The sequence below is a fragment of the Gopherus flavomarginatus genome, chromosome 20, assembly GCF_025201925.1.
Source record: "Gopherus flavomarginatus isolate rGopFla2 chromosome 20, rGopFla2.mat.asm, whole genome shotgun sequence".
In the NCBI taxonomy this organism is placed as follows: domain Eukaryota; kingdom Metazoa; phylum Chordata; order Testudines; family Testudinidae; genus Gopherus; species Gopherus flavomarginatus.
The window spans coordinates 20461179-20475202 of record NC_066636.1 but is presented as its reverse complement, the minus strand read 5'-3'; the positions used below and the strand labels follow the sequence as shown (position 1 = coordinate 20475202).

Below are 14024 nucleotides of genomic sequence, written 5' to 3'. Positions count from 1 at the left end.
GCAGCGTTACCCAGCGTCCAAGCAGAGCGGGTTTGGCCAGAGGCTGCCTGCAGCACTGACTCACATGGGGACGTCTGTGGGGCAAATTCTGGGGTGGTGTAAATGATACATGGGGCCTGAGCCTCAGTCACTCCACCTAGGCTGGGAGTTGGGGAAGGGGGGAAGAAGGCATTTAGTCCCTTATTCTGCCCAGCCTCCAGTATAAATCAGAGTGGCCTCAGGGCTGCTCTAACTTACACTCTGCTAACTACGGGCCCTCAGCAGCAGAGAAAGTCACAGTGCAGTGTGCTCTGGTCGTGCCCTGATTCACCCCCTTGCTCTTATTATCAACCACCCACAGACATGAGTTGATGAATCCACTGTGGACTGAAGGGAGGATGAAGTCCTGAGTTTATATTCCAGCCCAGGGACCACAATAACCCTAGAATCCAGCCCTCTCTACTAAACCAATTGGTTCAGTCATAGAGCACTGGGCTGGGGCTCAGGAGGCCTGGCTTTGATGCCTAGCTCTGCTACAGACTCCCTGTGTGACCCTGGGCAAGTCACTTGAGCTTGCTCTGTGCCTCGGTTTCCCCATGTGCCGAATGGAGATAAAGACCATTCACAATTGTACGATGATAAGGGACATGAGAAGGACCTAACAGAGTTAACCCCTTGTTTGCCAGTGCACAAGGGGCTCTGCACTCAGGCACTGAAGATGGAAACTGATCTATTCTCCCTGGGACCCACATGGCTACAATAACCCTGCAAACAACTAGTCTCTCTGGGACAGTGCAGGTGTGAAGCTTGCCCTGCTGCTACCTGTTCTGGGTGGATAAACAAAGGGCTCTAGCTCCTGGGATGCCTCCTGTGTTTGGTTTTACACCGGAGTCCATACACTGAAGCAAATGCCCTGGAATAGCACTTACCCCTCTGTGTGGCAGCCCACACGTTCTCCCCTGAGCCCGCAGGCTACAGCGTGACCCAGAGCTCCGGGAACTGAGCGAGGGCAGAGACCATGTCCCCTTAGTCAGCATCAGCTCAGGAATCTGCTAACCTCCCAACTGGCTGAGCAGTCACAGAGATGCGGTCATTTCCCTTTGCTGGGGGCAACACAGCAGAACAAAGCTCAGCTCCCAGCATTTCCAGGATGTTACAGAAAGGCTCTGGATTTGGAAGAGCGCAGTAGCAGCTACAGGCCAGGCTCTGATCTCTCCTATACTGGTGTAAATCCAATGCAGAGAGTGACTCTGGGTTTGCCCCAGGGATCAGAATCAGGCCCAGTCTCCTAATCCAATAGGGACTGGGGTGTGTGAGATCTGAGGGTGTCTCTAAATGAGGACTGTGCAAAGAACATTATAAAAAAATAACATGCAAGGAAAGATAGACGTTAAAAGCAGCTCAGATCACATAAAAAATGTAGGGTCCCATTCTGGTGCTGATGGACATATATTTGACATCCCTGTTCACCAATTCCCCCAAAGCTGCCATATCAAGAAACAATGGGCCCTTTTGGATCATGGGAGGTGAATCAAAGGATCTGTTCTATCTGGTTTAGGGCATTAAACAGGAACCTTGTATGGAGGTGCAGAGCTACTCTACTGACTCACCCTTTCAGCCAGACCAGGTGAGGCCTGATTAAGCCTGTTCAACAACATAAAGGCTGAGAGTCTGGGAGTGAAGGGAGCACTAGAAGAGGGCCTCCAGGGATGAGATGTAACGAGCCTGCTTAGGAGGGAGGGGGGCTAAGGTTTATCATGATAAGCACAGTCCTACCTGAGGGTTTTGTTACCTTAATGAAAGAGGATGACCAGCAGTGGGGAAGGGTGAGCTTGGACAATGTCCATCATGCATGTGCTCTGTTAGGAGCCAAGCACAGAGGGCCACTGACCAAGTATCGTGCCCAATAAGTATCTACTGACCTACCAGGAGTTAAAGTGGAATGCAATTCTGGGTAAACAGCTGGGTGCATGGGGCTCTGGCTTCCCAGTTACAAAGGGGCCCCTGGCTCTCCAGACACTGCCCTGTCTAGCAGCAGTCATTACCTCCCATACACCAGGGGCCTGAGTCTCTGCACCAGCCGCTGTCGTTTAAACTATGCAGAGCAGGTGTGAAATGCCACAGGCTCAGAATGGCAGCGTTCGACAAGCACACTGCATTGGTGTAAATGACAGGACCAGGGAGAGTGGGATGGAGCCTGGGCCTGGAGTCAAACACCTCCAGGCTGCGGGGAAGTTCAGCAGGTGTCCCTCAACTCCGGAACGGGCTGAAACCCAACCCTGGGGGGAGTCCGGATTTGGATCTGAATTCTGCAGCTCCAATTCACCTCTAACTCCACTGTAACATTTATGGACTGGGGTCACCTCCACCTGGCCCTACCAGGAAGGGTCGAGCAGCCTCTGAACAGGGAGATAGAGAAGAGGCCTGGGGCTTGCTCTTTAGAGAGGCTGGGCACCGACAAATGCAGCTGAACTCAACAGCCGCTGGGAGGATTGAGGATCTTGGAAAATCAGCTCCATCAGGCAGATCTCTGGAAGACTTCAGGCAAATTAATTGATCAAAAGGCCTCCTGCAGTACGGAGGTAACACCAGTCCTGTGTCTGCAGAGACACCAATAAGCATCGGCTTCTGTGCGCTCTCGGCAAGGCGGCGATTGAAGGAGGCTTGAAGAACTGAAAAGGAAGAACAGCAGGGCGAGGAACAGAACAGAAGACTCATTTAACAGCAGGTAAGGGGATGCCAGACTTGGCAATCAGTAGCCTCACTACTGAGACACCGGGCTGGATTCTCCACTCGCTTTCCCCAGTGTCAAAAAGGAGCAGCTCTGCTGCAATCAATGGGGCTATGCTGGTGTGAAACCAGAACGAGATCAGATTCTGGCCCTTGTGCTGCACCCACTGGCTGCAGGGCAAGTGAAATGTATGTGTGTGAGCTAAGGGAGGGCCGGAGCAATTCCACAGTGGTCTCGCAGGGCCCGATTCGCACCTCAAACTGGCGTAAGGCAAGGGAATGCACACGGGAGTCACTGGACTTGTCCCTGAGGACAGAATCAAGCTGAAGAGGGATACATATTTTGCAAAGCCACAGTCTGAGGGCGCATGCGGTGCACACGGCATGCGTATCGCCGCTCGTATGGACCTGGAGCCTGCAGCCACTCAGCCTCCTTCTGGAACTGCAACGGAAGGGAGGAGAGACAAGGCCGTAAGCCAGCCTGAATGGGAATGGCAGGTTACTTGAGAAAGGTGCACCTGTTTAGATACAATCCAAAGTGTCCCCCACCTCCCAATCTATTGTTCAAATACAGACATGGGGAACTAGCTGCAGGATGCTTATAGCAGGAGGATGCAAGTTCCTGGTCCTGGGAGGAACGTGGTCTAGTGATTTAAACCAGGGGCTGAGAAACAGGACATTCTATGTCTGGCTCTGGGAAGACAGCGGGGTCTAGCAGTTAGAACTAGGGGGCTGGGAGACAGGACTCCGGGATTCCATTCCCAACACTGGGGAGGGGAGTGTTGTGTAGGACTGGGATTCAGGATTCCTGGAGCCTATTCCCAGCTCTGCCACTAACGTACCCCCTGACGAGTCACATAGTCTCTCTGTGCCTCAATTCTCCCACCTTTAAAGTGGGGGTTAACACCCATGTGCTTAGCATGTTCTGAGAGTCTGCACTAGTGATGCAAGAACCAAGGATTGCTCTTTCGGAGTGAGCCGTGCCCGCTTGCAGACCCAAGAAAACGGCAGGGGGACGCAGCCCTGGCTCCAGTGAACGTGGCTGGGTTCATGTTTTTATTTTTTTTAGTACATTTTACAGAACACAAACACAGGAAGGGAAATGCGAGAGGGAGGGGAACCTAGCTTCATAGCAAAACTGATCAAAGCTAATTCACGAGGGCCCTGGATTGAGGGAGCCTGTCCTGCTGCAGTGTCTTTGAAGGTGATGACACAGTCATGTGAGAACCATAAAGGGTTCTTGTAGAGCAGCAGCCACTGGAGCCTCCTCCCTGTAAAGCCATCTCTTCTCTCTTCCTGGCTTCTCTAGCTCCACCCTTACACGCAGGCCGGACTTTCTCGACGCAAGAGCCTTCTCCAGGGCAGCTTCGCTCCCCTAGGGCAGCCGTTCTGCATCTCTCCTCCCTCACCAGTGCCTCCCGGCAGACCCAGGCCCTCTCTGCTCTCTATGATTTATCTTCCTAACTCCATAAAGCCACTTAGGGTGCACCTTGCATGGAAGGACAGGATACAAAAGCGAGGGCCCCCTTTTGCACACTGCTCCTGCGTATTTGAAGCCAGAGGGAGCGAAGGGTGCTCTGCAGCTGGCAGGAGTGGGTGCTAATGCTAAACTGGAGGCATGTAGCCAGCTATTTGGTAATCCCAGAACTTGCACTGCATTGGGGGTGTTTTGCATGTGAGATTTAGCTCTGGCCCATCTTCTCTATGTCAGAGCAAGCCGCTTGGAAGAGCTGGAAATGCACGAGACCCAAGACTGCGTTCAGTAAGCACCACTCAGCTGTGGGGACTGTTACTGCCCTGGGGAAAGAGAGGTCTTTTTGGAAGCACATTTGTGGTAGTTGGGGAAGATGTGAAGGGGTGTCAGTTAATAGGGGAGAGAAGGCTTGGCAGCTGCCAGCGATGGGGTTAGGCTGGCATGCTGGTTGCTGGAGAAGATGCCTTCCCTGGGGGGTGGCTGTCAGCATGGTTACCACTGGGCGTGTTAGGGCGATTAACCTGCAGAACTCCCAGCTATGGGATATTAACTGACGTTATCCTGTGGAACTCTCTGCTGCAGGACGATATCTGAGTCTACCCTGTGGAACACCCTGCCACAGGATATTGAGGAACTTCCTGCTACAGAACAATGTCTCAGGTTAACTTACAGAGGCCCCTGCTGCAAGGTATTAACTCGTTCTGCTCAGCCCCTCCCCCCCCAATTCTATTCCTGGCCTAAAGCTTCCCAGCCCAGAACGAGAGACGTTTCATTTCGCCCTTATCATTTTGACTTTATAATATAATAAATATACTATTAACCTAGCGCTTATATAGCATATTTCATCCATAGACTTCTAAGTGCTTCATTTTCCCCATGTTACAGATGGGGAAACTGGCACACAGAGGGGGAAGTCTCCCAGCAGATCATTGGCAGAGCTTGGAATGAGCCCAGATCTCCTGAGTCTCTGGTCAGTCCGCTAGCCACTAGGCCACTCTGCCTCCCTATATAATAGGTGAAATGATAAAGTCGAAATGAAACAATTCCGATAAGGTCATCACGCATGATTTCATATTATTTCATTTTGCGAAAGATTCCGAGATTTTGATTTTCTGCCCAGATCTGGGAGAAAATGAAATTTCAAAATCCCAGAATGCCCTGCAGGTTGCAAATCCCACTTCCCGTCCAGCTCCCGGCGGTTGTGGCAGAGAAGGGGGGGCGGATGTCCTGGCTGCATGCTCACATCTCTTTGCCCAAGGAGGAGAGGTCCCTGCCCTCCCAGAGCTGGCTGGCCACAGGGGGTGGAGATCGAGTCTTCTTGGCAAGGGGATCCTGATTCAGGGTGGCGGGGAGCTCTCTCCGGATTGGCGACGGGGTGGACCTGTGACTGCTCCCATCCTGGATGCTGTGCTTGCTGCTTGTGCCTCCCGAGCTCGATCGCCTCCTCTGGACGAGCTGGACGGGGTGGGATGCTCGGGGAAGCCAGGCTGGGGGCTTGGATCTGAGCCACTTGTCTCAGTCAGAGCAACCAGAGCGCGGTGGAGTCGACATCTCAGCTGGATGGGAACAAGAAGAAGAACCTGGAGAGGTCACCGGCAGGGAATCACACTCATACACCCCCGCCACCACCACCTGTCCCTCCGAAGGTCCTGATGTGAGTCTATTTTCGTCCCCACCTATACGAGCCATTAACGGCTCTTATGTAAGACCCGGAAAGCACAGGGTCACCTTGCTCAGATGTGATTAGAAAGTGCTGCTGGGAACAGTCCCTTCTGGAAGCTGCTGCCTTCAAGCCAGTCAGGCCCTGTACAGATGCCTGGCATAGCTGGTCTTACCGGGCCGGCCTCCTGGTCCGGTGAGACCCCAGCTCCCCCCTGGACCGGTTCCAGGCCGGTCAGGGGGGCTGGGGAGAAGACTGGGCTGTAATGAATGGAAAAGGGGCTCTCACCAAGTCTGGTGGACACAGACAGACCTTGTGGTTCTCTAACTCCCAGCCCGTGCTGCCTTGGGTCCAGGGGTGGCAATAGGTATTTTGCCACCCCAAGCACGTCAGGCAGCTGCCTTCGGTGGCTTGCCTGCGAGAGGTCTCCAGTCCTGCGGATTCGGCGGCACGCCTGTGGGAGGTCCGCCGAAGCCGCTGGACCAGCAGACCCTCCGCAGGCAAGCCGCTGAAGGTAACCTGCCTGCCACCCTTGCGGCGACCGGCAGAGCACCCCCCCATGGCTTGCCGCCCCAGGCACGTGCTTGGCATGCTGGTGCCTGGAGCTGCCCCTGCTTGGATCACTGCACAGGGTCTACCTAGGCTGACCCCTCCATAGGGAGCACCCATTCTCTGTCTATGAGAAGCTGGATCTTCACTGCGGGGGAAACAGAGGGACTTACACAGGCATACTGGGAGAGTTTACAAAGGGTTAACCGCCCCTCTGCATCCTCAGCCAAATCTCCCCCGTGGCTACCATCAGCCAAGATTTTGATACTACATGAGGGAGCTACCCCAGATGGAAACATTCACCGTTCACTGCATGAGTGACTGTTTGAAAAGAATAAGGAGTCTGGTGGCACCTTCAAGGCTAACAGATTTATTTGGGCATAAGTTTTCGTGAGTAAAAAACCAGACTCCTTGTTGTTGTTTGGATACAGACTCACACGGTTACCTCCTGATGTTTGAAAAGAAACGTTTTCAGGGCTGGATCTGTGCTTTCAGAGCCCCTTTGAGCTCCCAGGAACTCCACAGGTTTTACCTCAGTTAATAGCCTGCAGCCGCGCACTCTGTAGGTTAACCTCCATTACTGTCACACTGGGATGGCTAAGCAGCAAAGAATCCTGTGGCACCTTATAGACTAACAGACGTTTTGGAGCATGAGCTTTTGTGGGTGAATACCCACTTCACTCATGAAAGCTCATGCTCCAAAACATCTGTTAGTCTATAAGGTACCACAGGATTCTTTGCTGCTTTTACAGATCCAGACTAACACGGCTACCCCTCTGATACTGGGATGGCTGTAACAGGGGCTGGAGGCACTCGGTACTAGAGCTGGCCAAAAAAAGCAGAATTCCCATCTCCCGGGAAATGCAGAACTTAGAAATGGTGTCTACACTCATTTGGGACCCCAGGCTAAGGAAACCAGAGCTCCAGTGTCTACACTGCATTATGTGGGCACACGGCCAACCACCATAACCCAGACTTTCTAGTGATCTCCCAAAACGTTGCCGCTCCAGTCCTTCATTCATGATGCAATGCGGGAAACCTCGACTGTCCACCAAACCTGACTGTCCAGAGGACAAAGAACCTGGGGCAGCGGGATTATGGGATATTTTTGGTGGACTCCCAGAGTATGAATCCAGCGTGGCTGTGTCTACACTGCAAAGCAATAAGGCGTGGACCCTGAATCCTGACTTGACTCAGGCTCAGACCCTCTGCCCCTGGGAGATGGAGGTGGGGAGGGGTCCTGAGGCCTGGGTTAGTGCAATTTGTGTGTAGACAAAAGCGGGGTTAGGTATGAGGCTGAGTCAGCACCCTGGGTGTACACTACAGTGTAGAAATGCCTTTGGAGTACCTTTCCCAGACCCGAAGAAGAGCTCTGTGTACTTCAAAAGCTCATCTTTCGCTTGCCATCAGCAGCTGGTCCAATAAAGGATATTACCTCACCCACCCACCCTCCCCCAGGGTGACCAGATGTCCCGATTTTATAGGGACAGTCCTGACTTTGGGGGCTTTTTCTTATATAGGCTCCTATTACCTCCCACCTCCTGTCCTGATTTTTCACACTTGCTGTCTGGTCATCTGCCCCCTGCTCCTCTCTTACAAATAATTAAATAGCCCTTGGGCCAAAGAGACAGGCCGACTCTCCAGCCCAGTGGTTGCATTCAAGTCCTTGCTCTGACTCAGACAGAGAAGAGATCCAAGCCTGGGCCTCCCACGTGCCCGTCTTAACCAACAGGCTGTTGGCTATTTTGGGGCAGGTCTCTCTCCCTCTAGGCACAAATTCCATCCTGGGCCTAAGCAACCTTCCTGGCAACATTTTCATCTAAACCAATGTACTGTTGGGCACATTCCCTGGAAACCGACACATTCCCCCCGAAACAGCATTTTGCAAACAGAAAATTTTTTTGCCTGCAACTTTTTTGCCCAGTTACAACCCCACCCCCACCCTGAACCAGCCGTTCGGCTCAGGCCCCCGCAGCACAAGAGTTACTGACACTGGATCTCTCCGCTGCCCCGCTGATGCCAGACAGCAGAGAGCTGCTGAGCCCCAGACCTGCCCCACTCCCCCGTGACCCCTGGCTGCTGTACATCCTGCAGGCCTCACACATGAGCTCATTGTCTTTCCAGAAGGTATTTGCTAGCTTTGTTTTAGGAGGCAGCTTACGGGACGGCACCCGGCTGTCTGGAGAAGCCAGACCAGGCGAGCATCTGGTACGTAACGGTGACTTTCACCCAAGCCACAAGAATTGCGGCCCCTGGAGCAGGCTTATGGTCCATCTAGAGTGCGGTACCCACCCCCGCCAGTCAGACAGTAGCTCCCCCAGCTCACTCATGCCCGGGCCATGCTATACGGGAGAGAGTCTGGTGACTGGATGGAGCCCTGCAGCATGAAGTTGAAGACCGCTTCCTTTAGGGTCCTAGCAGGTGCAATCCTTATTGATACAAACATCTAATTCTTTTCTGAATGTCACAGAGCTCCTTGGCAGGGTGATACTCAGTAGCAGTGAATCCCACAGGTTAACCTCACTAACATCCTGTAGCAGAGAGTTCCACAGGCAAACCTCACTAATACCCAGTAGCAGTGAATCTCACAGGTTAACCTCACTAACATCCTGTAGCAGAGAGTTCCACAGGCAAATCGGACTACTATCCAGCACGTTAAATCACATTAAAACCACTAGTTAACCACAGTGATATCCTGGAACAGAGAGTTCCAGAGGCAAATCTCAGTAATACACAGCAGCTGTGAGTTCCACAAGTTAACCTCACTAATATCCTGTAGCAAAGAGTTCCTCAGGTGAACCACATTAAAACCCAACAGCAGTGTGTCCTGCAGATTAACCACAGCAATAGCTCATCGTAAAGGGTGGGTCTCACTTTGTTGGGTTTATTTTCTGTCTACCAGAGACTGTGAAACAGGTAGCAGAGTGGGAGCAAGACAGAAATAGAATATCTCTGAGGCAGGGCCTGCCTCTTTGTTCTATGTTCATACAGACCCCCTAACACCATGGGGTCATTACTGGGGTTCTCAGGTGCTACCATCAGACAAATATAATAAGATCAGTAAAACACTGAATCATAGACTCATAGACTTTAAGGTCAGAAGGGACCATTATGATCATCTAGTCTGACCTCCTGCACAATGCAGGCCACAGAATCTCACCCATCCACTCCTGTATCAAACCCCTAACCTATGTCTGAGATATTGACGTCCTCAAATCATGGTTTAAAGACTTCAAGCTGCAGAGAATCTTCCAGCAAGTGACCCGTGCCCCACACTGCAGAGGAAGGCAAAACCCCCCCAGGGCCTCTGCCAATCTGCCCTGGAGGAAAATTCCTTCCCAACCCCAAATATGGCGATCAGCTAAACCCTGAGCATGTGGGCAAGACTCACCAGCCAGACACCCAGGAAAGAATTCTCTGTAGTAACTCAGATCCCACCCCATCTATCATCCCATCACAAGCCATGGGGCACATTTACTGCTAATAGTCAAAGACCAGTCTCATTATACATCCCCTCCATAAGTGTATCAAGCCTAGTCTTGAAGCCAGATATGTCTTTTGCCTCGACGACTCCCCTTGGGAGGCTGTTCCAGAACTTCACTCCTCTGATGGTTAGAAACCTTCATCTAATTTCAAGTCTAAACTTCCTGATGGCCAGTTTATTTCCATTTGTTCTTGTGTCCACCTTGGTACTGAGCTTAAATAATTCCTCTCCCTCCCTGGTATTTATTCTTCTGATATATTTGTAGAGAGCAATCATATCTCCCCTCAGCCCTAGGAGAAATTAGTGGATCTCGTGTGACTTCTGACAATTCTGGGCCATCCAAACTGAATCTACTCAGCACTTTTGTTCATGATCCAGAACCAAGTGCCAAATTGACAAAAGGCTTTGCAAAAATCACCTCCGTGAGCTAGGTACCTAACTCCCATTGACTTTCAATATGAGTTAGGCACTTGACCGCCATAGGCACTTTTGTAAATCTCACTAAATGCACCTCTAGGTACCTAACTATTGCCGTGAATCTGCTCTCAAATCTAGCAGAAGGGTTTTGCTATTTGATTCGGGTCTGGTTCTTATACAGCCCTCACCACTGTGTCACCTGAGCACCTCCCAGCCAACACAACGAGCACTTGTAGCATGCGATTCCACCCAAGGGGAAAATCACAAGAAGGTTTTTTGTTTCGGTCGGATGTACCCATTCTATGGCTGTGTTCTGTGCTCGTTATTATAGGCGGTGGGTCAAAGACGTGCACCTCGCACTCGGAACAGAAAGTAGTAGTGTCTGAGGTGCTGCAGCTTTTATCCTGGCCCCAAAATTAAAGGGCTGGGTTAGGAGTTGAGGTTCTGACCCTTGTCCCAGCCTCTAATCGGAGCCCTCCTCGGTCCTTCTCCAGACTGAAACACAAGGCCAGGAGATGAAAGTAATATTATTTTCAAGGACATAAGTGTTGAAGACTGAAATGTAGGGGGGGAAATTAGATGATGGGAGAATTCAGGCCAGATTCTGATGCATGGCACCCTTTCTGGAGTTACTGGAGCTAGGGGCAGGTTCTGATCTCCACGAGACTGATGTGAATCTGGAGTCACTCCATTGTAGTCAATAGAATCGTGGGCTGATTCTGATCCCCGTTATACCAGTGTAAACCCAGAGTAACCCTACTGGAGTCAATAGAGGTAGGGTCAGATTCCCAGTTACATTGGTGTATACATCCATGGAAGACAAGGGATTCACTCTGGATTTGCACTGGTGTACCTGAGATCAGAGTCTGGCCTTCAGGCTTCTGGGAACAGAACATGCTTTCAGGAAGACATATGAATCATGCCCTGTTGTCAATTTCCCCCTTTGCTTGCTACACAAACTGCCCTCCCGGCGCTTCAGACACCCCCTTCACGGTTTCGGAGACGCAGCTGCGGCTCGGCTCATTGACTCGAAAAGGGCAAAAACGCTTTAGCGCTTTGATTTGTCAGGGTAATGGATGCTCCAATGAAAAAGCAGAGAAGGAGCCTGGGGAGGAGGAAGAGAAATCACATCTAGTTCTTCTACTCTCCTGTTCACTCTACTGTCATAGTACAGACTGTCCCGAGTGCCCTGCACTTTGCCACTAGCAGCACGGCCAGCCGACAGTGCATGGCAGAGCCAAAGTAGCCCCTGGCCATCTCCCCAGTTCAGGAGAAGTGCAATTCCCACCTGGGGGAAATCTGGCTAGAGCACAGGCCATGCCAGGGGAGGCTTTGTTGCCAGCAGAGGTTGGCGTGACGGGAACATGGCTATTGCATTAAGTCATGAATGGTTCACGAGGCCCTGAGGTGCTTTGGAAGAGAGTGACCTGGCCATTCGTCTTCTGGTGGGCCCCATGGCTTCAAAGAGAGGCTGTCTGGAACTGAAGGTCTTATGCCGCGGATACACAGAGACATAGGCAACGCCAGCCTGGATCAGACCCAGTGTCTGCCTAGTCCAATGTCCCGTCTCTAGCACTGACCAGCACCAGATTCTTCAGTGGAAGAAGGAAGGAACCCACACCCCAGAAGCTGAGGTAGCTGCCAGAATGAAACTTCTAGCTAGAGCTTCATTCTTTGTAGATCAGTAACATCGCAGGGGTCCAACTGAGATTGGGGCCCCATTGTGTCAGGCGCTGCCCAGGAATCCATAATAGCAATCCTGCCCCAAAGAGCTTGCAATCACCACAGACACGACACACAAAGGAAGGACTGTTCTCACCAGCTTACAGGTGGGGAAACTGAGGCACGGTGAGTTACTTGTCACACACAGGGAGTCTGGGGCCAGGAATTGTACCTTGAATCACACTGCAATGTTTTAACCACAAAACCATCCATCCTGTTTAAATCCCCTGCCCTCAATCGGAGCTATCAGGAGGGTTGGGGGTGAGGGGGGAGGGAGCGGGAAACAAGATGCAAAGCAGAATCAGGTCCTTGTAGCCGAAACCCACAGCTGCTGTCTGACACCCTTAGCCACATGGACACAAGGTCGCTTTAAACCCCCAGCCTGGCCTGACTTCAGCTGTGCCAGGAGCTTTGCTTCAATAGGCACAAGAGCTGGCGGTCAGGGATAGCAGCTGACCTCACGCAGCACAAGTGTGTGTGAACAAGTGCCACGGGACACAGGGGATTAAGGGCTCTTTGACTGCACGCCTGTTGGGACGATGGCGAAACAGGGCAGAACGTCCTGTGCGATAAAAGCTCACGGGGAACCCTTAGCCCAGAAAGCTAATTAACCAGAGGGGAAATGAGACACCCCGGGCCCCTTCCTGCTTCATTAACTTCTCACACCTCGGGCCTCCCATCAGGAGCTGGGGTTCATTAGTGCACGGCCTCTGCCCGTGGGCCAGCTCCAACCTGAGCTCTCTGCAGATCCCTGTCCTGTTCTCTCACTCCCCCAGCCCCTTTTCCTCGCCCTCCCCTTCCTCACAGCCCGGCATCTGCCTTGCTAGTGCCACTGGCTGTGGATGGAGGCATCTAACCCTGGATTTTTACTGATTATTTGGATTGCCCTAGCACAGGGGTAGGCAACCTATGGCGCGGGTGCCGAAGGCGGCACGCAAGCTGATTTTCAGTGGCGCTCACACTGCCCAGGTCCTGGCCACCGGTCCGGGGGGCTCTGCATTTTAATTTAATTTTAAATGAAGCTTCTTAAACATTTTAAAAACCTTATTTACTTTACATACAACAACAGTTTAGTTATATATTATAGACTTACAGAAAGAGACCTTTTAAAAACGTTAACATGTATTATTGGCACGCAAAACCTTAAATCAGAGTGAATAAATGAAGACTCGGAACCCCATTTCTGACAGGTTGCCCACCCTTGCCCTAGCACCTGGCAAGCTCAGTCACGGACCAGGCCCCCATGGGGCTGGACAGCGGCCCACAGAGCTGCAGGACACCGCGTGCTGCTCACTGCTATAGGAGACAGGATTCTTGCTGAGGGTGTCGTAACGATCAATAAAATAAAGATATTGAGGTGCTCTCAGACACTGCAGCGATGAGGCCTGCTAAGCACCACTGAGGGATAGACAGTATCCCATTGTACAGATGGGATACCGAGGCACAGAGAAACTAAAAATCACACAGAGTGTGCAGCAGAACAAAGAACTGAACTGAGGTCTACAGCATCCCCCAGGCTAGCACTTTAACAACCTGCTACCCAATCTGTACTGACTGAATTTCTAAGAGCAGCCATCTCTGGCCCATTGAAGCCAGCATGGCTCCAAGGTAGAAACCAGGGCTGCCCAGACTGTGGGTGGGGGGGGGATGTGGGGCAATTTGTCTTGAGCCCCACAGGGGGCCCAGTGAGCCCTGGCCCAGCAGTGGTCCGAGTCTTTGATGGCATTTTGGCGGCAGGGGGCCCTTCAGTGCTGCCGAAGACGCGGAGTGACTGAAAGGCCCCCCGCCACTGAAATGCCGCCAAAGACTCAGACTGCCATCGAGTGAGTACAAGCACCGCATCTCCCCTGCTTTGCCCCAGGAGCCCTGAGTCCTCTGGGCGGCCCTGGTAGAAACTGGATCCCAGCAACAGAAGGTGGATCCAAGTGCCACGTGATGGAACTATCTCCAAGACATTCAGTTTCCCTAATGAGCTGAAAGGGCTCTTTGCCTCTCTTACAATTAGCCTC

The 14024-nt window shown here is 52.0% G+C and overlaps 1 protein-coding gene across 5 annotated transcripts in view; it reads right to left on the bottom strand.

The window, feature by feature from the left end:
• Window positions 1–14024, bottom strand: part of LOC127038305 (perilipin-2-like) — a 55042-nt gene that overhangs the window by 2122 nt on the left and 38896 nt on the right. The window contains exons 7-8 of one of the 5 annotated variants that reach the window (XR_007770617.1): window positions 5427–5739; window positions 2658–3151 (exon numbers count right to left, since the gene is read on the bottom strand). The exons of 1 other annotated variant lie outside the window; for it this stretch is intronic. Coding sequence is in view for 3 of the 4 variants with exons in the window: in XM_050930879.1 (XP_050786836.1) it covers window positions 5521–5739 (219 nt within the window). In the remaining variant the exon portion in view is untranslated. 3 more of the 5 variants (XM_050930882.1, XM_050930879.1, XM_050930883.1) reach the window with 3 other exon arrangements.